Consider the following 24,574-nt stretch of genomic DNA (forward strand, 5'->3'; position numbering starts at 1 on the left):
GATTACACCTCAACATAAAGAAAACAAAAATCCTCACAACTGGACCAATAAGCAACATCATGATAAATGGAGAAAATATTGAAATTGTCAAGGATTTCATTTTACTGGATCTACAATCAACACCCATGGAAGCGGCAGTCAAGAACTCAAACGACTTATTGCATTGGGCACATCTGCTGCAAAAGACCACTTTAAAATGTTCGAAACCAAAGATGTTACTTTGAAGACTAAGGTGTGCCTGACCCAAGCTATGGTATTTTCAATCACTTCATATGCATGCGAAAGCTGGACAATGCATAAGGGAGATGGAAGCGGAATTGATGCCTTTGTATTATGGTGTTGGTGAAGAATATTGAATACACCATGGACTGCCAGAAGAACAAACAAATCTGTCTTGGAAGGAGTACAGCCAGAATGCTCCTTAGAAGTGAGGATGGCGAGAATTCATCTCATGTACTTTGAACATGTTATTAGGAGGGACCAGTCCTTGGAGAGGGACATTATGCTTGGTAAAGCAGAGGGTCAGCGAAAAATGGGAAGACCCTCAACGAGATGGATTGACACAGTGGCTACCACAATGGGCTCAAACATAACAATAATTGTGAAAACTTGGGCATAGGACCTGGCAGTGTTTCATTCTACTGTACATAGGGTTGCTGCGAGTCGGAACTGACTCAATGACACCTAGCGACAACAACAAAAATACAAGGGAAAAGTTTATATGTATGCCAATATATATTATATATGTGACTTAAGTAGCAATACTGACCACATTTAAGGAAATTAATGACAAGATACAGAATTTTGGCAGAGAATTGGAAACTACAAAAATTGCAAAACAAATTCTAGAACTGAAAACATGCAATAAGTGAAAGTAAGAGCCTAGTGGATGAATTTAACAACAGATTAGATACAGCTGAATAGGGAATTAGTAAACCTGAAGATAAGTCAGAAGAAAATATTGAGAATGAAGCATGGAGAAACAAAAGGATGGAAAATATAGAAGAGAGGTAAAGAGACATAGAAAATATAGTAAAATGGGCTAATATAAATGTATCCCAGAACGTTAGAGAGAGACGATGTTACAGAAGTCATGTTGGAAGAGATAATGGCTGAGAATTTTCCTAAAAAGGTGGAATCACAATGCAAAGTATTATTTTAAATCATTGTATAAAAAGACATTATTTATAAGTTATTATTTTCAATAGCCAGGATTGTTTCTCATTTCTGTATACTATTTCCTCCAACTACACGAGAAGAATATAGGCAAGTATTTTGCACGCTATTTAATGGGTTTTCAGATGGTTAAGATGACTTTAGAGAGAGTGTTAAAATGGTTATGAGAAATTTATTCAATATCCCCATATGTACTTGGGAGCTCATGTTCAAATTCATTTTAAGAGGTTTTCTTTAATATGAGCACTTCTAATTTCTTATTGAATGATCCCTGTGGCACATTAATCCTCTCTGCTCTCTTTCATAGAAATAATGTGTTTCTCACTCTACTGAACAGAACATTTATTTGAATGTTAGGTAATTATTAATGAGCAAAAGCAAAGAGGGATCTCATGAATTGCAGCAAAGCAAAGGAGTATTCAGTATACTGATGGTTATGATGAAGCAATGACTTCTGTATGAGAAGGCACCAGAGCAAGTGATTTGGAAAGTAGGAGTCTATGGGCTATAAAGTTTGGTTTAATTGAATTTCAACAATTTTATTCTGGAAAACAGTGCCTCTTCCCTTTTGTAGCAGAGTCCAGGCCAAATTTTTGTATTAGAAGCTTGTCAAAGCTGACATAAATCAGTCCAATTTTATCCAGATAATAAATATACATATGAGGAAGAAGATATATGTATAGAAAGAGGTACTGAAGATGGCGGAATTCCCTTCTTGTCATTTTGAAGATCAATGAGTTTTTTAAAGATCTAACAAGATTGTTTCTCTTCTCTGTTTTTACCGAAAGAGGCTGTGTAATCATGACAATTAGGAAGTCTGATTCTGCAGTTGGGTAAACCTGGCTTTGGAATTGGCTCTATACTCACTAGCTTTGGCAAATTAATTAACCTTTTCACATCTCATACCTCATTTATAACAATGTGGATAATGATACTTTTGGGAAAATTAAATGTGTGAGTTCATTTATTATTTTTTCATTCAGCAAATATTAATTCAATGCTCTAGGCACTGGGGATGTAGGAAGTAAAAAAGTGATGTCTCAGCTCTCATGATACTTAAAATCCAGTTGGTAATTCAGGAAAATGAGAAAGTAAACAAATAGACTGTAATTGCTAATAAGGATAAACTGCTATGAAGAAAAATCAAGGTTATTGTATCAGTAAAGGTCCAGGAAATAAAATAGAGAGGGAGAGAAAGAAAAAGAATATGCAATAAAAGAAATTTAAGATAGAGAATGGGAAGAATGGTAATTCCATTGACTAAGCAATGGCATTCAACTGTGTGGATCATAACAAATTATGGATAACATTGTGAAGAATGAGAATTCCAGAACACTTAATTGTGCTCATGAGGAACCTGTACATAGAACAAGAGGCAGTTGTTTGAACAGAACAAGGGGATACTGAATGGTTTAAAATGAGGAAGGGTGTGCATCCTGTCATGGTTGTATCCTTTCACCATACTTACTCAATCTGTATCCTGAGCAAATAATCTGAGAAGCCAGACTATATGAAGAAGAACACAGCATCAAGATTGGAGGAAGACTCATTAAAAACCTGTGATATGCACAAGATACAACTTTGCTTGCTTAAAGTGAAGAGGATTAGAAGCACTTACAGATGAAGATCAAAGACTACAGCCTTCAGTATGGATTACATCTCAACATAAAGAAAACAAAAATCCTCATAACTGGACCAATAAGCAACATCATGATAAACAGAGAAAAGATTGAAGTTATCAAGAATTTCATTTTACTTGGATCCACAATCAACGCCCATGGAAGCAGCAGTCAAGAAATCAAGTGACACAATGCATTGGGCAAATCTGCTAACGTGTTAAGAAGCCAAGATGTCACTTTGAGGGCTAAGGTTCGCCTGACCCAAGCCATGGTATTTTCAATGGCCTCCTATGTATGTGAAATCTTGACAATGAATAAGGAAGACAAACTACCAGAGAGTGTTGGACCAAGCTGGTAGCCAGTTTTAAAAAGGAACCTGGGAAATGTAGCTTCATAGGAAGCATTGGGAATGGCACTGAGAATAGGCAGTCAAATGATCTGATGATGGTGTGGTAAGAATGTCTCAGGTTCCCTTCAAAACCCTGATCAAGTATGCAAGAACACATACCACCATTATTCATGGGTACTGTTTGAGTATTACACTGATGGAAAATTTCATTCTGAAGTGGGGTGCATTTACTCTTTGTTATCTGATGCATAAGAATAAAGTCTCTGAATTTTTTTACAGGTGCATTGCAGTTGAGAAAGGGCTAGAATTGAAACAGGACTTATCAGTTCCAGAGTTTCAGAAATAGCTCTCTTGCTGTTCTTGTGTAGGTTCATCAACCAGGAAATGCTGATATCTGAAGAGGTGGTATAATAGTCACTTAATGGGCACTAATCTCTTCCTTAAGTATACCTCATTTCTAAGGGAGGCCTCCATTAGATACCTTCTTCTTTAGCTTCCTTCTGGTCTTTCTGTTTAATGAGAAGTTGAACATTTCAGTCTCAGAAATGTAGGTCTTAATTTGCTTAACCACTTCAGATCCGTATTCACATGCAACTCTTGAAGTCTCCCTATTGAGAGTGAAACCAAAGTTTCACCCTGTTCTGAGAGAAGACAGAGCTAATTCTGAAAGCAGACAGTGCATAAATGATGTATCTTCCACATGAATTATCTAGCACAAGCAAAAGCCCACACATAAGATCCAGGTGTGCTTTTGTCTCTTTTCAATGCACCTTCTAGGCTCAGTTTGTGAAAATGCAAAACTGATTCATAATGTGACACCACTGCATAAAACCTATCAATATTTTTCCATTTTTCTTGTGGAAAATCTAGAATCCTCATAGTGGCTTAGAAGGCCCTGTCCACCTCTCTAGACTTGTCTTTCACCAGAGGCACGGGACTTCTCTCTGATCCTTATTCGCCATCAACCACTGCCCTTAGTCTTGTTAAATCCTATTTATACTTAGGTTTGCATATCAAGCAGTATATTTTCAAGGACACTTTCCCTGATCTTCTAAGCTAGGATTAGTTTTCTTTTTTTAAAATCTCAGAGTTCCAATCTTTTCATTCTGAGCCCTCATCTCAGATTATAATTATAAAATCATCAATTTGATTATGTGATTAATGGCTGTGTCTCTTCCTAGATGACAAGCATAATGAGAGCAAGGAGCATGTGTGTTTCTGCTTATTGTGCTACCCTCAATGACTAGCACTGTGCCTTGTAAGGAATCAGAATTTACTGATTAACTGCAGTTCATAGAGTGGAATGTTGAGCACAAAGAGAGAATGCTTTTGTCAGGAGCATAGTAGGAATCCAGGATTTGGTGACACCTAGACACTAAAAAGAGGAGATATCATTTACTTGGATAATTTGGCACTATTCTAAGCCAATCTATTTCATCTTTCTGATATCCATGGAACCTTTGAACTCAGAATAGCTTAAATTGACAATCTTATAATTTATGCCCCTTCTTTCTCTCTTCATGGCTTCTAGACCTCTAAGGTAGATTTTCTTTCATTTCAATTATCTTTACTGGATCAATTCAGTTCTAAATCCGAAGTCTTTGGCTAAAAATTAACAAATGGTAAAGAGAGAGATAAAAAAATATTGTCTACTACTGTGCAATGCCCATGATTAGTTGTGAATCGAACTGTTGTGACTCAGAGTTTTCATTGGCTGATTTTTGGAAGTAGATCAACAGGCCTTTGTTCCTAGTCAGTCTTAGTCTGGAAGCTCCACTGAAACCTATTCAACATCATAGCAACACACAAACCACCACTGACATAGGTAGTGGCTGTACATGAGGTGCATTGGCTGGGAATCAAACTCATTCCCACATGCAAGGCAAGAATTCAACCACTGAACAATCACAGCTCCAATTCACTTGGTGAGTGAATGGAAGTAGTGTAGGCGAGTGGATGAGGGAGACAAAGTACCAAGGACGACTCTGAGGTTTCTGAGTAGGTCCTTTCTCTGATACAGGCAGGATCAAAAGAAGAAATGGTTGTTGGTTTAGGAGTTGTCCACCATGAGTTTATCTTTTAGTGACACAGTGGGTTTGTGGTTCTTTGGGACATCTAAAGGGAGAAGGCGAGGGAGTAGTTGGACATATGAATCTAGAACCAAAAGGGTAGATCAGAGCTGCAAATAAAAATCTATGATTCTTTTGTTTATAACATACAATTAAAATCAAACATATATTTACTCATACATTTTTGTGTTGGATGTAAAAACGTATGTATCCAACAGTAACATGATTTTCATACAAACACTCCTAAAAAGCAATGGGGACAATTCAGAGAATTCTGAAGAAATGAACCACTATCTGAGCTATGTATTCCCAAAGATAAGTTTGTTGATTGATATAATATTGGATCTATTTTTAGACGTTCTACAATAAGGGAACAAAAGGGTAAACTGTTTAGATACATCATAAATGTGATTACACTTTTCAATTGCAGTGTGTATGATGTTGTCATTATTTATATATTCACAAAATTTATTACAGATTCATTAAATGTGTTATTTTAAACAATGGAAATATATTTAAATAGGAAAAATCAAATTTAGAGCAGATGTAAATTCATAAAACTTTACTCTAAATTAATCATTCTTTTGAGAAGTCAATATTTTCCTCAGAATTACATGCATTGATTTTAATATAAAGTTATAATTTTATTACAGTTATGATTCAAAGCTCAGAGTTTTCATTCAACTCATACACTTGCACCTAATAAAATTGAGCCAGGGTGATCATTTGTAAACTAATTCTGATCACTGATGATGGGCAGCATACATAGGATGGGATCCTGTGATTTGCTGCTGATCTTCAATTTAATTAATTTCTGTGATTTTCATTACGTGTATCTATGCTAAATGGCCTGTAAACAGACTTTCACAGGAATTACTTCTTATTGGTAAACTATATTTATATATATATATATATATATTTTTCCAGTTCTTTTTTTCCCCACCATCATCCAAATTTGACAATACATGTCCTTGAAATTGATCATACATAACAAGCTAACCTATTGGGAATCCATTTGTGGCTTTGCTTTAGTAAATTTCTATGCAAAGACTATATATAATCCATCTAATATAATTAGTGGAGCAAAGTGGAGAACAAAAATACGTATACATACACAGAAGCATAAAGATCACAGCTTCTTTTCTTTTTTCCTTATGTAGAATGTAGCAACGTTACATACACTGGCAAAGATTGTTATCAATGTTGGGAAATTGCTTTGACACAATTTTTCAATTGTGTGGTTTATCTTATTTGAAACAGATATGCTTGAGAAAACCAGTGGGAGATTGCAAATTCAGTTTCAAATTAAAAAGAGTCTAGTGTGGAAGAAAATGCACCCATGGGAAACCTCAGTTGAACCACTCTACCTACTAGTCAGTAAAATGTTTGGGAATGTTGCCCTTGTGATTTCAATGTGGGAAGAAACCTAGTACTGCTCCATATAGGAAAATTAACTTTCTTCCTTTTATGTGGAAATACGGATCAACAATCTAATTGAGAATTTTCTCGTTACTGACAGCAAAAACACAATAAATATAACCAATTATGTTTCCATCTGAAAGACTACAAGAGTTTCACTGATATATATTGTTGTCATTAGGTGTTGTCCAGTCGCTTTTGACTCAAAGCAACCCTAGGTACAACAGAATGAAACACTGCCTGTTCCTGTGCCACCCTCACAATGATCGGTATATTTGAGCCCATTGTTGCAGCCACTGTGTCAGCTATTTTTTTCTTATTTTGAGTCATGCCACATGAGCAAATGAAGGTACTGAAAGCTTTACTCCATCCACATCATTAAGGTCGACTCTACTTTGAAGAGGCAGCTCTTCCCAGTCATATTTTGAGTGCCTTCCAACCTGAGGGGCTTATCTTCCGACACTGTATCAGACAATGTTCCACTGCTATTCATAACGTTTTCACTGGCCAGTTTTTTCAGAAGTAGACTGCCAGGTCCTTCTTTCTAGTCTTTCTTACTCTGGAAGCTCAGCTGAAACCTGTCCATCAAGAGTGACCCTACTGGTGTTTGAAATACCGGTGGAAAAGTTTTCAGTATCACAGCAACACACAAGCCACCACAGTAGAGCAAACTGACAGACACGTGGTGGATTTATATATATATAATCTCCTGAGGATTTAAAATTTGGCCATATGCTGCTTATAAATATGTGACATTTATAACAAAATAAAGTATTCTTACAACAGCTTTTACTATTCAATTTTTATACTGCCCACTAAAAAATATAGATACCTTCTTGATGTTTTATGATTAGGGAAATACATGCTACAAAATTGAAATTAATATAAGCAAATGCAGTTTTGGCAGCATGCTTTATAATTAATTGCGGAAATAAATGTTAAGGATGACCATGCTACCCTAGTAGTTATCTTGAAAGGAAAAACTGTCCCATTAATCTCCAATCGTTTAGTATGACCATGGGAAGGATGGCAATGATAAAGTATGGCCAAACTGACACCTAAAATTTTAGTGGAGGAGTGTGAAAAATGATTTCTCCACTTTTTGCTTAAAAATCTCTTGTGTTGTATTCAATTGACTTAAAAGAGGGAGGGGCTGCAGAGAACAGAAGAGAGAAGAAAGGGGAGGAGATCAAAGGAGAGAACAAGAAAAGGAAGGCAAGATTATTTCATTATAAAGAAAGAGGCACACATGGAATTGCATTTTCTGATATTCATGAGTCTAGGTCAATGGGGGGAATTTATAACTGAATAGAAAGATAAGCAGAGATTCCTTATGAAAATTAAGATTTTTCTCCCATTGTAAGACAGAGCAATCATGATAAAGCTAAAACCTCAGAATAGTACATTATGTATGACACTTTTTTAAAAAAGAAAATCACTACTATCTCCCACCAAGATTAAAACAAAATTACTCAGGGAATGGAAAGGTACTCAAGTGTTGAAGAAAGGATGGCATGGAGAGAAATAATACAGAACTGTGCCACCCAATATAGTAGCCACTAGATACATGTGGCTCCTGAGCATTTGAAATGTGGCTAGTCTTAATTAAGATATTCTGAAAGTGTAACACACACACCACACTTAAAGAACTAGTACAAAGAAAGGACGTAAAAATATCCTAATGTTCTAAAAAATTTTGATTCTATGTTGAAACAATAATATTTTTGTATATATTTGTTTAAATAAAATAAACTATTAAAATACTTTCTCCTGTTTGGTTTTTTAATGTGGCTACTAGAAAATTTAAAATTACATATGTGCCTCACATTATATTTCTACTAGACCGTGCTTATCTTGTTCTTGTTAGGAACCGTGGAGTCAGTTCCGACTCCTAGTGGCCCTAGGTACAACAGAACGAAACATTGCCCAGTCCTGTACCATCCTCACAATCATTACTATGTTTGAGCACATTGTTGCAGCCACTGTGTCAATCCATCTCGTTGAGGGTCTTCCTCTTTTTCACTTACCGTCTACCTTACCAAGTGTTATGGATTGAATTGTGTCTCCCAAAAATATGTGTCAATTTGGCTAGGCCATGATCCGAGTATTGTGTGGTTGTTCTCCATTTTGTGGTTTGATGTAATTATCCTATGTGTTGTAAATCCTATCCTCTGTGAGGTTAATTAGGTAGGATTAGAGGCAGTTATGCTAATGAGGAAGGACACAACCTATAGGATTAGGTTGTATCTTGAGTCTATCTCTTTTGAGATATAAAAGAGAGAAGCAAACAGAAAGAAGGGGGACATCTTACCACCAAGAAGGAAAAGCCAGGAGAGGAGTGTGTCCTTTGGACCTGGGGTCCCTGCACTGAGAAACTCGTAGACCCAAAAGAAGACTAGTGACAAGGAACTTCTCCCAAGGACAACAGAGAGAGAAAGCCTTACCCTAGTGCTGGTGTCCTGAATTCAGACTCCTACCTTCCTCAACTATGAGAAAATAAATTCCTATTTTTTGAAGCCATCCCCTTGTGGTATTTCTGTTATAGCAACACTAGATAACTAAGACAATTTGGTGCCAGGAGTGGGGTGCTGCATTAACAGATACCTAAAATGTGCAAGTGGTTTTGAAACTGTGAATGGATTGAGGCTGGAAGAGTTTTAAGTGCCTGTCATGGATTGAATTGTGTCCCCCAAAAATGCCTGTCAACTTGGCTGGGTCACGATTCCCAGTATTGTATACTTGTGTACCATTTTGTAATCTGATGTAATTTCCTTATGTGTTATAAATTCAATCACTATGATCTAATAAGATGGATTAGCGGCAGTTATACTGCTGCGGTAGTGTCTTAATCTAGTCTCTTTTGAGATACAAAAGAGAGAAGTGAACAGAGACATGGGAACCTCATACCACCAAGAAAGCAGTGCCAGGAGCAGAGTGCATCCTTTGGACCTGAGGTTCCTGCGCTAAGATGCTCCCAGACCAAGGGAAGACTGATGACAAGGACCTTCCTCCAGAGCTGACAGAGAAGAGAAAGCATTCCCCTGGAGCTGACACCCTGAATTTGGACTTGTAGCCTACTGGACTGTGAGAGAATAAACTTCTCTTTGTTAAAGCCGTCCACTTGTGGTATCTGTTATAGCAGCACTAGATGAGTAAGACATGTGCCTAATAGTAAAAGCCTAGATTTAATTAAAGAGAGTGTTGGTGGAATTACGGACATCAGACAATTCTGGTGAGGGCTCAGAAGGAAGTGAGGAGAGCTCTAACACCAGAGAAGGAGCATATGGCAAGAAGCAGCAGCAGCAGACACACAGCCACAGCAAAACCAGGAGACTGGCATGAGATAGCTCGGGAGCCAACCCACAGAGCAAAAGACCTGAAAGCCTTCAAGCAGGAGGCTTCCTGGCAGAGTAGGGTGCCTCTGGGCACTTGTCAGAGAAGCTAGGCTTGCTGACCCATAAAGCAAGAGAGCTGAGTGTCTTTGGGCCTAGCCTTACAGGCAGAGTGGGGTACCTCCAGGCACATATCGGTGGAGCTAAAGAAATCTGTGACACTTGCCCAAGCAGTACAGAAGCCTGGCCAGCCCAAGAGACCTGAGGGGCTGAGAGGCCAGGGAACCAGCAAACAGAAGCTGAAGAGGCAAGGAGCACAGGAAGCAGAGCTGCCTTAGTCTCAAAGGGTAGAACCACTACCTCTGGGGCCTCAACGGGTGGAGCCACAGCCTCCTAGGTTTCAAAGAGTCAGATTCTCCAACTCAGTTCTGGTGTGTGGGGCTGCCGTTCAGGAGGGCCAGTGGGATGGGGCCAGATCCGCTGCCCAAAGCTGAGGGGGCAGGGCTGCATGTCCAAGGGGCAGAAGAACAAGGCACGGCAGGGCTGAGGGGGTAAGGTGGCCATGCAAATGGACTAGGAGAATGGGGTCGCCCAAATCAGATGGAGCAGAGTTGCTGTCCCAGCAAGTCTGGAAGGCAGAGCTGAAGTCCAGAGCTGAGGATCCTCCACCCAGAATTCGGAAAGAGTGGCCATCACCTAGAGTATGGAGGGCAGGGCCACTGCTCTTAAATGTCTTAGAGAACAGAGGATTATTTTCAAGGCTTGAGAGCGAATGTAAACTGTTCTGCTAGTTTTTTTTTTTTTTTACTTGCTTAGTGCCCATTATTCCTTTTTTCCCTCCAAATTCTCCCATTTGGAAATGTCTACCTTGTGCCTGTTCCACCATTGTACTTTGGAAGCAGATAATTTATATTCTTAATTTCACAGATGAAGAGGAATTTTGCCCCAGGATGAAATTTGGACTTGATTTTAAGTCTTTTAGGATGATATGATGGGGTGTATGTGTTTTACATGTGGCAAGTACATGAATTTTGGGGGGTCAAAGGGTAGAATGTTATAGATAGAATTGCATCCCCCCAAAAATGTGTGTCAACTTGGCTAGGCCATCATTCCCAGCACTGTGTGGTTGTCCTACATTTTGTGGTCTGATATAATTATCCTATGTGTTTTAAATCCTAACCTCCTATGATATTAATGAGGCTGGATTAGAGGCAGTTATGTTAATGAGGCAGGACACAATCTAACAGGTTGTATCTTGAGTCAGTCTCTTTTGAGATATAAAAGAGAGAAGCCAGTAGAGAAGAGGGGGAGCTTCTACCACCGAGAAAGAAGAGCCGGGAGTGGAGCGTATCATTTGGACCCAGGACCCCTGTGCTGAGAAACTCCTAGACCCAGGAAAAGACTGTTGACAAGAAATTTCTCCCAAAGCTGACGGAAACAGAAAGCCTTCCCGTAGTGCTGGTGCCCTGAATTCGGACGTCTAGCCTCCTCAACTATGAGAGAATAAATTCCTGTTTGCTGAAGCCATCCACTTGTGGTATTTCTGTTATAACAGCAACAGATAAGCAAGACGCCAAGCATGAAGTCCTTCTCCAGAGACTGGTCCCTCCTGATAACATGTCCAAAATACGAGAGATGAACTATCGCCATCCTCGCTTATAAGGTGCACTTTGGCTGTACTTCGTCCAAAACAGACTTGTTCACTCTTCTGGCATGCCAACATTCTTTGCCAACACTATAACTCAGAAACATCAATTCTTCACTTTTTCTTATTCATTGTCTAGCTTTTGCATGCATATGAGACAACTGAAAATATCATGGCTTGAGTCAGGCACACCTTATTCCTCAAAGTGATACCTTTACTTTTTAACACTTTAAAGAGGTCTTTTGCAGCAGATTTGCCCAACGCACTACGACATTTGATTTCTTGACTGCTGCTTCCATCGGTGTTGTTTGTGGATCCAAGTAAAATGAAATCCTTGACAACTTCGATCTTTTCTCCATTTACCGTGATATTGCTCGTTGGTCCAGTTGTGAGGATTTTTGTTTTCTTTATGTTGAGGTATAATCCATACTGAAGGCTGTAGTCTTTGATCCTCATCAGTAAGTGCTTCAAGTCCTCTTACTTTCAGCAAGCATGGTTGTGTTATCTGCATACTGCAGGTTTTTAATGACTCTTCCTCTGATCCTGATGCTCTGTTCTTTTTAATATAGTCTGGCTTCTCAGATTATTTACTCAGCATACAGATTGAATAAGTATGGTGAAAGGATACAATGATGACATGATGCACCCCTTTCCTGATTTTAAACCTTGTTCTGTTCCAACAAGTGCCTCTTGGTCTATGTACACGTTCCTCATGGGCACAATTAAGTGTTGTAGAATTCCCATTCTTCACAATGTTATCCATAATTTTTTTGATCCATATAGTCAAATGCCATTGCGCAGTCAATAAAACACAGGTAAATATCTATCTGGTATTCTCTGCTTGCAACCAAGATCCATCTGAAATCAACAATGATGTCCCTTGTTCCACATTCTCTTCTGAATCCATTCCCTGTCAATGTACTGCTGCAACTGTTTTTGAATTATCTTCAGCAAAATTTTACTTGCGTGAGATATTAATGATATTGTTCGATAATTTCTGCATTCTGTTGGATCTCCTTTCTTTGGAATGGGCACAAATATGGATCTCTTCCAGTCAGTCTGTCACGTAGCTGTCTTCCAAATATCTTGGTATAGTCGAGTAAGCATCTCCAGTGCTGCATCCATTTGTTGAAACAGCTCAGTTGGTATTCCGTCAATTCCTGGAGCTTTGTTTTAAGCCAGTGCCTTCAGTGCAGCTTGGACTTCTTCCTTCAATACCATTGTTTTTTGGTCATATGCTGCCTCCTGAAATGGCTGATCAGTGACCAATTCCTTTTGGTACGATGTCTGTGTGTATTCCTACATCTTCTTTTGATGCTTTCTGCATTGTTCAATATTTTGACCATGAATGCTTCAAAATTGCAACTCGAGGCTTGAATTTTTTCTTCACCTCTTTCAGCTTGAAAAATACCAAGTGTATTCTTCCCTTTTGATTTTCTAACTCCAGGTCTTTTTACATTTCATTATAATACTTTACTTTGTTTTCTTGAGCTGCCCTTTGAAATCATCTGTTGAGCTCTTTTACTTCATCATTTCTTCCATTCGCTTTAGCTACTCTACGTTCAAGAGCACATGCTTGTCTAGATGCTGGTAAAAGCCCCCAAGTAAATTGATTTGGGGAGAGAAAATGAGTATACATAAGTAGGCTGTATAATGGCAGCAATGAAGAACATTGAAACTTCTGTTGTGAATCTGAAGTTGACTCCAACTTGAATTTTCAATCATTTATAGGTAGACATTAGTGATAACTTACACTATGAATTTAATGTGCATGTCTGTGTATATATAAATGAACTAATGGCACTTTATATTTATTTGATATAACTACTTTGGAAAAATGCCTGAGTTGTACCTAGTCTTCTTTTTATCTCATGTCAATCAGACTCCCCCGTTTTCTCTATTCCTCATGGTCAGTAGAGTGACAGTGAAACAATAAAATCACCAAAACATTTTCCTGCAACTTCATAACTTAAGTGGCATAAACCATGATACTGAGTAAGCATTTCTTTCAAATATGAACTGTGGCAAAGGATGTTAAGAAATACTATAGGGGCACTTAACCTATGGTTATTAACTTACTAGAATGATCTTTAAGAGAATTAGAATAATATAAATTATGAGTATGGAAACCTGAATTTACAACAATGACAACATGTAAGTTGTTTCCTTTGTTTGACAATCAAGTTCCTTTACAATCAGAATTCATTGAACATTTTAGCTCAGTTTCCCATTATCATGAATCCTCTATCCTCCAACCAAAATCTATCACTTAATTAGGCCTTTGCACCTGTGCCAGTGGTCTGCTAGAAACTCCTGCTGTACCAGGCCCCATTCCCACAAAGGGTCCTAGGTGTGGTCTGATACTAACAGAATAGTTGGTTCTATAGGATTTTTATCGAAGATTACCTTAGAAAATTTTTAAAAGGCATAAAACATAAAAAACCAAACCCACTTCCATCGACTCAATTCCAATTCATAGCAACCTTATAGGACAGAGTAGAACTGCCCCATAGGGTTTCCAGGAAGCTACTGGTGGATTTGAACTGCCAGTCTTTCGATTAGCCCCTGAGCTCTTAACCACTGTGCCACCAGGGCTCTGAAATGACCTTAGAAAATTTTTGGAAGACATAAGCCCCCACTGAATTATCTTGAGCCAATTGAAATCTGATACTTGTCAGCTGTTTTTCTAGTAGTCTGCCTCTTGAGCAATCGTTTCATTTTCCTGCTTTGATTAGAGTTTTATTTACCTAGTTTGTATAAGTATAAACTACCACATAATTGAAATATGCAGTACAACATAAAGTGTGCGTGCTTTTTTTGGGGGGAGTGTTGTCTCATTTTTCCTTTTGTCCACTATTTCTCTAAAATTAATACTATTGGTTCAGTGATTATATCTTCAAGAACTCTATGTAAATAAATACAACTTACCATTTATTGTATATTCTCAAGATTCTCAAGGTCAGGGAACAATTCTTGTATCTAATGGTATCAAAGAGCCCTGGTGGCACAGTGGTTAAGAGCTTGGCTTTGAACCAAAACGTCAGCAGTTCAAATCCACCAGCCACTCCTTGGATACCCTATCGGGCAGTTCCACTCTGCCCTATAGTGTTTGAATGAGTCGGAATTGACTTGACAGCAACAGATTTAATGATATCAAGCACATGGCCAGCTTTAATAAACACGTCTTTTATTCTTGCTGATGATTGTATTGATAAAGAGAATAAGATGAAAAAAAAAGGACAATTTACTGATAGTTATTCTTAATTGCTTTTGGAATTAAAAAGCAAAGTAACTCCCCCATTTATCCCATGTAAACTTCAAACTGATAAATTAAGAAAAAAAGAAAAGAAAAGCAACCCAAAATTTGTGTGTCTCCTGGAAAAAAAAGTATCCCTTACCTGGATATACAAGTAAATTAGGTCATTTTTGTGACCTGTCCCTGGGAGAGTTAGTGAAGTCAAACTTTGTTTCCAAATCGAAAATCAGGGAGGTAAAACATTTTACTCACAAATAAATAGAGTGAAAAAGTTTTAAAGTTTTATAAATAATCATCATATGTATGAAAGATAGAAAAAGAGAAGATATATGATATGCATGGGTGGATCAATGGATGTATGTATAGATAGTATATATTGTTATATATTTATATTATAGTGTCATAGACAAATATTTTATGAAATATCAATATTCTGAGCATCTTTAAAGTAAACAGAAAAAAGTTGAACCTTAATATAATTAACAGGTACAGTAAAAATTGAAATATTTTTACTGTAAAGCTCTTTTGCCCTTTGCTCAACTGTTACAGTGTATCCACTAAAAGTACTTGATTTTTATAGATCTTTCTGGATTTCTGTTGCAAAAAATATATTACTTTTAAATAGGTCAATGTTTGGAAATGTAGGAAATTTAGAACGTTTTCCCCAATTGTTTTACAGAGGCGTCACACAAGTATATTGAAATCCACTAGAGGGAGCTGACAGTATTGTAAATTTGATTTACTGGAATCCCTGTCAGGAAAATAAATCTGTTAGCAAAAATGACTTTGAAGTAGGAAAAATAATATGAATTTATTGTTTGATTTTATTTATTTCATTTCAAGACATCATGAAGAAAAACTTAGGAAAATGGGGAAGTTTCATGTATATCACTAAATTCAGTCTATAAATGTTATTAGATGCTAAATTTTTCAGATAGTTAAAAAGTAAAGCAATTGACAAGTGTTTTCCAACTAAAGTTTTCTTATAAAACAAATACATGTCCTTGTGCTTATCATAACAAATCTGGGAAATGAATTTTTAATAGATTTTTTAAATTTTAATCCCTTAAAATCCACTTTACTCTCTAATCCTTAATGCATACATACATGCATATGTATGTGTATGCATGGTAGATCAGAAACAACTTATTTGCTATTGCTTCAAAGAGTTCATAGACTAGTTTCTCAAAGGAATTTCTGTCTTAAAATTTAAGCTGATGAATAGGGATATGTTGCACGAGATACTACGTATTAACATCATCATCTTAAATTGGTAAGAGACAAAAAAGACAACTTGAAAACTTTGCTGATAGTACGCTATGCACTTACATAAATGTTCCACTTTTATCTTATATTTTATCATCATAAGACGAAAGGAGAAAAATTGTAGCTATAGTACTCCTGTAGTAAAGTACAGCCCAGAGTATAATTTGTCCTTTGCTGAGTTTCAGTGGGAACATGCATGCTATAGCTATAATATCCTTCAGATAAATTGGTAGGAGTATAAGAAGATGTGTGGGTAAATATTCTTGAAAATACAGCAGACTGGATTTAGTGAAAGACTACTTAACACTTGCTCTCCTGCTTTTTTATGTCCTTCATTCAAAACCACTGATTCTGGAATTTGCAACCCACCAAGGAAAAGTTATTGCTATATAAAACAAATATCTTATTTTTTCTTTAAAATCATGGAAGTATTATGGGGGGAAAAGGAATGTAAATATAAAATATCCGTTTTTTAACAGCAATATTTTATTACGTCTTAGTACAGGTTGTATGAAGGGTGGATCAATTCATAGATGTTACTGTTTCTTGTTAGCAATAATACTTTCTTTTCCCCCCACAAATAACCAGTTTGGAAAATATCAAGTTAGCCATTTTAAATATTTTTACTTACTTGTCTGTAGCTCTTTCTCTCTGGCCTGTAAATCTGCAAAGACTTGGTTAAAATGATTTGTAAAGGCCACAAAGTCTGCATCCAGGAACATTGGCCCTTGTCCTTTCTCTTTCAAGGCTATGCTTTGAATTTTTAATCGCTCAATTTGAGGCTGAAGAGTTGACAGCCTGTTTACTTCATCCTGTACAATAATTTAGAATATTAAAATAAATAACATTTTTACTTTGCATGCATTACAATTTTCCAAAGAAAATTATTAAAAGGCAGTGATGCAAGCTTAGCTTAACACCCTTATCAAAAATTTGATAGGAAACATCCATGACGGCTTAGGTAAGTCTGTACCACAGGTCATCAGTTTAAGAATACCTTGGCTTTTTACTCAATATGTATCATCGTATATAACATTCATTGAATTTCAAAATCACATCAATTAGAGCATTAATGGGGATGAATGTGCGTGGTTGAAAAGTACCATGAATGACCTTAAATCCTTTCTATAAAGCAAATGTGGATACTCCATTGGAATCCTCTAATCTCAAAATTGTGTGACTTTGCTTCAAATACGAAGAAATACTTCAAAGAAATATTGTTTTTCTTTCAGTTTATTTAGGTAAAATATATACTATATGTTGCTGAAGAGTCGATTCCGAGTCATAACGACCTCATGTGTTACAGAGTAGAACTCCTTCACATGATCTTCTTATGGGAGCAGATCACCAGGCTTTTTAACCCAGCTGCCGCTGGATGGTTTTGAACTATCAACCTTTAGGTTAGTAACCCAGTGCAAACTTCACCACTCTGTGACCTTCTGTCTACTTATATACATATATTATATTATCATGCATACTATATATATTAAATTACAAGTATATTCAGTTACATATATGTGTATGTGTGTGCATGTGTTTAACACAATCTTCTACCTTTTTTATGGTATCCTTACTTCTCCTGACTGAACAGTCAATTACTAATGTTTTGACGAGGGTGACTGTATGTCCCTGTTTGCTCTTGGTTCTCCTGGCATAATTATGAATAGCAACCCCTTTCAGTCTCAAAAGTACCCTGGACTGGATGATAAAATCATACTGACACTCTGTTGTGCCGTCCAATATGGTAGACACTACCCATATATGGCTACTGAGGCCTTGAAATGTGGCTAGTCAAAATTAAGATGTGCTGTAATTGTAAAATACATTTTGAAGACTTGGTAAGAAAAGATAAGAATATAAACAATATCATTAATAGTTGTTTTACATTGATTATATTTGAAATGATAATATTTTTGATATGTCAGGTTAAATAAAATGTGTCTTTAAAATTCATTTACCTTTCATTTTTCCTTTTAAAATGTATTTTTCAGAATATTTTAAATTACTTATGTGACACTTACTGTGACTTGCATTATATTTCTTTGGATAATTCTATTCTCTACACAATTACAGTCAAATTCTTTTTTTTTCCCAAGGAAGATTCAATTAGTATGTATTTGATACATATATCATTTGAACTCAATTTTGAAATGCTCTTTTTTTTTAGGTATTATTATCGTGGTTTCTTATTTATAATTCATACCTACACTACCTTTAGAAAAAGCTAGTTGTGGATTGTTTATGATTTAAATGTAAAAAACAAGATAATTAAAATTTAAAAATGGGATCAAAAGACAATTAGAAGAAAGGGGAATTTTAAAAATTACAACAATTATGAACAAAATTTAAACCTGAGCTTTCTGGACATCAAAGTGAACACACAAAAAGAAAAAAAAAAGTGTTGTTATTTTTGGATGCATGAAAGTACATCCAATGTGGAGAGAATAACTTTTATTTTTCAGCTTTACTGAGATAAGTTTATCACATAAATCCTTCATAGCGACAAGTCTACTTAATGGGCAATGCCACCTGTTCTTAGTTTTAGAATATCTAAAGTTAAACTTCAGAGGAGTGCGTTTGTGTGGTTATAACAATATGAGTTTATTCATGTAGCTTAATCTCTGATGATAAAATTCTTTGGGAGGATAAAGATCAAAGAAATTTAACAAAATGAGGTGATCCATCTTCCTCATTCAAGTGTCACTTGTCTCAATCAAGTGCTAGAAGGTTGGTACATATCCATGGGCGAAGACTAAGACAAAAGTTAAGGGGTAATATTTTGTGGTTTTGATTATAGAAATACATATATACGCTTTGTATATTAGACTTGCAAATGGCAGCTTTGACATTGGCTATGAACATTTAAGAACCTGATTCACATTTGGCCAGATGGAGGGCAGTCATTCTCTTCTTCAGGGGGCTGTAGATGGAGTCTATGGTATAGTCAAGGGTATTCTACACAACAAATGGGAATTAGAAGGTAATGAAGCATTTGGACAATGTTCAGTTAAGATGTTAAAGTTCTGAGAATAAGTCATAGGAGAGAGATCATTTTGACTAGAAATATTTAACATTTAAAATATGTTAACAATTAGCCATTATTTCCATAAAGGGCCCTTCATGTGGTCCTCCAAGTAAGGCATCTATCTTACTGGGGTCTGTTTATCCTTTGAAATTACATGCTTATGTGATGAAAACTTTTGTCTTCTTTCTCAGTAAAAGTTGCATGAATTTCTTTCAATTTTCAAATGGCTCTCTAACTCCCAATATATTAAGAAGCAGTTCTAACATTAGATTTTGAGCTAAGACTGCACATACGTGTTATAATACATCTCCAAATGGCAGAACACATGGACAAACAGAATGAAATTACCTATTTAACTATCACTAATCACAGCCTAATAGTAAAATTTTTAGATCTTAAGTGAATGATATTAAAATTAATCTGCCAAATATCTTACCTAAGGTGATTCATCAAATTAATAGAACCCAAGGGGGAGAGATAAAGGGTAAGGCATGACATAAAGGGATGGGATTGGGTCGATCACAATTTAAAACACTGTGGTTGGATGCATAAAAATAAATATTTTCACTTAGGATGACTTCCCCAACTTTGGGTGATATTATGAATTGTGCCTTACGTATATACGACCTCCTGTGATCTCCATTTGCTCCTCAGATAAAGATCACAATCCTTAGCATGGCTCAGGAGTCCTTCCTTTGGCTCCTACATGTCTCTCTCTTTGTTTTCATGTCTCATGACACTACCTTGATCTTCTATGCCCAGCATTCACACTGGATTTCTTTCATTTCCTTGGTGCTTATTTCACCCTGCCACCATGTTTCCTATGCCTGAAAGGTCTTGCCATGCAATTATTTTACTTAACTACAAATCATCCCAAAGGTCTAAGCTCAAATGTCCCTTCCTTGAGGAAGCTACCCTCCCTGTTAGACACTCTCCTTAAAGCATTTATCCCAGTGGTATTTTATATCTATTTATGTAATGATTTACTTACTGTCGTTCTCTTCTACTCTATTTAAACTCTATCAGGACAGGGTCAATGAATGCTCACTCTAATATTCCCCAAACTTAGTATAATTCTTGGCCATAACTACCCTATATGATAGGGTAGAACTGTCCCATAGAGTTTCCTAGATTGAAATCTTTATGGGAGCAGATAACCAGGTCTTTTCTCCTAAGGAGTGGCTGGTAGGTTTGAACCTCTGACCTTTTGGTTAGCAGCCAAGTGCTTAACCATTCCATCACCAGGGCTCCTTTTGGCCACATTAGAGACATTCAATATATATTTCATGGATGAATGTATGCTGTTGATTTTATTAGTAATTTTATATCTGAATCTCAAGAAACAGGTTAAGGTAGTATCATGACATTTTTATTCCAAGAAATAATGTATATGGTATATTCTACTGATTCAAAGAACAAAAAGTCAGAGAATATCTTCCCTAATAGAAAATGTACCTAAACATACAAATTCCCTGGATTTGCATAACGTATTTCCTTAAAAAAACCTCTCTGTGCAATATTCTTTATCAAAAAATAGACTTCCTAGGTTTATTTGCTTTCTAGTAAGTTTGTGCATTAAATATTTGAAGATGAATCATTAAATCCTTCACTTGCTTTTCCCTTCAAAATAGCTTGGAATTTTCCATCCCTTTCTGGGTTCATTACCACCTCCTACCAGACTCTGCCATCTACTCTGTGGATTACTTAGGCAGGTTAACTCTGCAACTCCAGTCTTCTTTTATTCAGATCATTGTTATCAAAGTATGTAGATTAACCCCCATTCATTGTTTTTTTTAATATTAAAACCAAACTTTCTGGAAACCTTTTAATGTATCCTCTAATCAATTTCCCATTTCCAGTGAAAAGTGCATAGCTTATTTTTATGATGCAAAAAGTTCAAGCTATTTTCATTATTATTTAATTCTTGCTTTCTTACACATGTAGGCATGCTCTTTTAATCTCTTCCTTGGGCACTTTGTGCCCATTTTCTCTTGTTTGAATCTCCTCGACACCCTTCTCCTATGGCCCAGTACACTTCAACCACCTTACAGACTACAGGTGCCTGTCCTCAGCCCTCTGATTAAGTTTAGTCAATGGGAAGCCCTGTCCAGATTCTGGATATGGGGAAGAGAATGAAGTAGGGCTTTATTTTTCTGGCTCTGTTCCTATAACATTGCCTTGGGCTGGATCTCGAGGCTACCTTTGCTATGGGGAATCTCACTCTCTTTCTGGAGTACCGTAACTTCTCTCTCCACTCACCCTTTCTAACTGAAGTGTGGTAACAGTTCTGCTGCTACTAACCCCAAGTTATTGCACTGTGCTTTGTGGTTCCTCTATACTGCAACCATGACTTTACAAAAGATCTCTTTATAAAGAAACTTTTCTCCAATTATTCTAATTAGACGTGCCATCAGTTTTAAAAACTGTCCGTACGTGTCTGATTATTTAGTATATCAGTGTGACACTTCTTTCTGGCTATTTGCGTGGATTCCACTTTTTCAAAATGTGGCTGGATTTTTCTTTTAGCATGTGAGAATGCCGTTAAGAATGAGCCGCAAATTATAGATCATTTTTGTAGGATATATGCAGTTACCACGCTCTCCAGACTGCTTCACTTTTTCGAAAACTGAATAAATCAATTAGTCATGTTTAACTATTCTAAATAATTTTGGAGGGGGTTCAGGCATTCGTGTATTATCTATTTAAACTGATCTTTGCTTATATTTTGATCCATCCTTTCTGTGTTCTTTAGAAGGTGAACATTTCAAATTACACATTTTTTTCTATTTCCCTCTTGGATATTAGCAAGAAATTCCTATTGTTCATGGTCCAAATGGATGGAGGAAATACTCTTACCTTACACATTTTTAACTGACTTTTAATCACTGTGGGATCTGATGTGGTGGTGGGCTGGGTTTTCGACCAGTTCTCAGCAGTAGTTGTCATCTGTTCCAATTTTTGCAGCTGATTATAGAAAGTGATGATATTGTTCTGATACTCCAGCCAGTTAAGCCTCTCACTTAGCAACTGGCAGAACTCACCCCACCGGCTGTTCAGCTGATCCGAAGCTTGTTTGATACTATCGGCATTAACACCCTCTAGAAAGAAAAATATTTAAAACATACCCACTGAAGACAGAGATTGAAAAAAAAATCAGAAAACAAACGCATCTCAAGTCTAAAAGTATTCATCATATGAATGATTTCAAACAAATCAGTTATTTTCCAATAAAGAATTAAAAGTAACAAAATGTTTTATGATTAGTGACTGCAAGTCATTAGAGTTGCATCTTACCAAAGACTATGAATGAAATTAAAAAATAAATAAAGAGACATAGTTATAGAAGATTAGAATATATTTCAATAAATACAAAAGTGGTCAGAGCTCTGATGGGAAGATTGATTGTGGAGACAGAATATTTTGGATGCTTCCAAACAAATGTGAAATATCATCTGTGTTATTAAAATGTACCTTTGAAAACTAACTTACATTTTTATTTTTGAAAAATGAGTTGGTAAGTTAAGTTAAAATATTATATGGATGCTTTTTAAAAAAGGAAAAAAGTGAGAATTTACCAAAAATCAATAATTTTCCATTTTTGCTATAGATGGCCAGAAATAAACAGATTGTCCATGGGTCCAAGGAAATGAAACAGTAATATAAAAAATAACCTTTCTAATATTAAAAAACAAATTATTTACATGCATGGAAGTAGCTCTAAAAGTGTTTTTGTTTTTAATCTGTAACAAGCCTACAGAAGGAAAAAAAATCTATCAAGGACAAAGTGCAAACACAAGCTCATCATTATTATCCTTAGCCTTCTGGAGCACCTACTATGTGCTAGGAAATATGTTAGGTTTTTTCATGCTGTCTTATTTAAATGTTGTCATACTGTAATATATGACATTATGTCAGTCCAATATATACTATCCTATAAATAGTATGAAAGTTTAGCTACATCATCCAATGGGTTAAATATTCAAATGTTCTAAACTAAGTTCACAAATCTTTGACTTTCTTAGTAGTATTAGTGTATATACAATGACTTCCTTAATTAACGATGTTATATAAAGAAGAAAAAAGTGGTTAAATATGCCATTATGCATTTTAAAACATAGCTACATTAGCACTGATCACTTTTTATACTTTTAAAATATAGAATATTTGAATTATCCTATTCGTATGTCTATCCACAGAAATTTTAATAGAGCATAAGCTTACTATAAAATGCTTTCTCTAAAGTAAAATATCTAAGGAAGAAGGTGATTTAGTAAGGTGTCTAAGAGAGTATGCTTTTATGAATGTTCATTGTATTCAACTTTCTGATAACGTGATGCCATTAGTAGACAAGTAAGTTATTCAAAAGTCTGAAGAATATCTTTGGCTAAGGTAAGATCTGAGGGTTTCCTAATTTATGCTATCCTGTGTAAAAACTAAAACAAAGGTGAATTACAATTCAATAACTATATTATTTTATCCTCTTTCACACTTATCTGTTCAGATTTTTTGATTTTCATATTGCTGTGATCATCTTATACTGCCAAACCACATCTCTTAATTCATTTGAAATACAACTCTAACTTTACTAATTTCAATGTATGACACTACAATGGATAACATTGGAAAAATCAAAAATTGCAAATATTACTGGCAAATAGTGTGGTGTGATACTATGTTTTTAATAAGTTGGTTTTGAAAAGTAATCAATAATTATGCCAAAATATGTTTTTGGAGATGTCATTAAGCAACTATACTTGTAAAATGATTATGTTTGTTACAAAGTATAAGAAGAATCCATAACCTCAGTCACATGGATACTCAATTTGAGAAAAAGAGTATTATGATAAAAAGCTAACATTATTGCTGGAAAATTGAAGGGCATAATTTCAAAATGCACAGGTGAAATTTTAAAATTATGATAGGTGATGCTCAAAAATATGTCATGGGTCTAAATGATCAAATGGTTAGGAGAAATATTTTTAGCATATGTTGAACTTGAACAAGCACTTAGAAGAAGGAAGTCCACGATGCGTGACAAGTTGATATGAACCAGGCATTCAGAAGGTGAATAAGAGTAGCTAAAGGTGGACAATGAATAAGGAAGACTGAAGAAGAATTGATGCCTTTGAATCATGGTGTTGGCAAAGAATATTATTGCATATACCATGGACTTCCAGAAGAATGAATGAATCTGTCTTGGAAGAAGTACAGCCAGAATGTTCCTTAGAAACGAGAATGACCAGACTTCATCCAAGTACTTTGGACATACTATCAAGGGGGACCAGTCCCTGGAGAAGGACATCATGCTTGGTAAATTACAGTGAAAGAAAGGAAGACCCTCAATGAGATGTATCGACAAAGTGGCTGCAACAATGGGGCTCAAACATAGCAATGATTGTGAGGATGGCCCAGGAATGG

At 36.1% G+C, this 24,574-nt stretch overlaps 1 protein-coding gene across 1 annotated transcript in view; it reads right to left on the reverse strand.

Moving 5' to 3' along the window:
* DMD (dystrophin) overlaps nucleotides 1–24,574 on the reverse strand; it is a 2,372,918-nt gene that overhangs the window by 1,479,287 nt on the left and 869,057 nt on the right. Inside the window, exons 20-21 of the mRNA XM_004386236.2 lie at nucleotides 22,013–22,254; nucleotides 16,763–16,943 (exon numbers count right to left, since the gene is read on the reverse strand). Coding sequence (XP_004386293.1) covers nucleotides 16,763–16,943; nucleotides 22,013–22,254 — 423 coding nt within the window. The remainder of the gene's footprint in view (nucleotides 1–16,762; nucleotides 16,944–22,012; nucleotides 22,255–24,574) is intronic.

The sequence above is a fragment of the Trichechus manatus genome, unplaced genomic scaffold (genome assembly GCF_000243295.1).
Source record: "Trichechus manatus latirostris isolate Lorelei unplaced genomic scaffold, TriManLat1.0 scaffold00159, whole genome shotgun sequence".
Classification (NCBI taxonomy): Eukaryota; Metazoa; Chordata; class Mammalia; order Sirenia; family Trichechidae; genus Trichechus; species Trichechus manatus.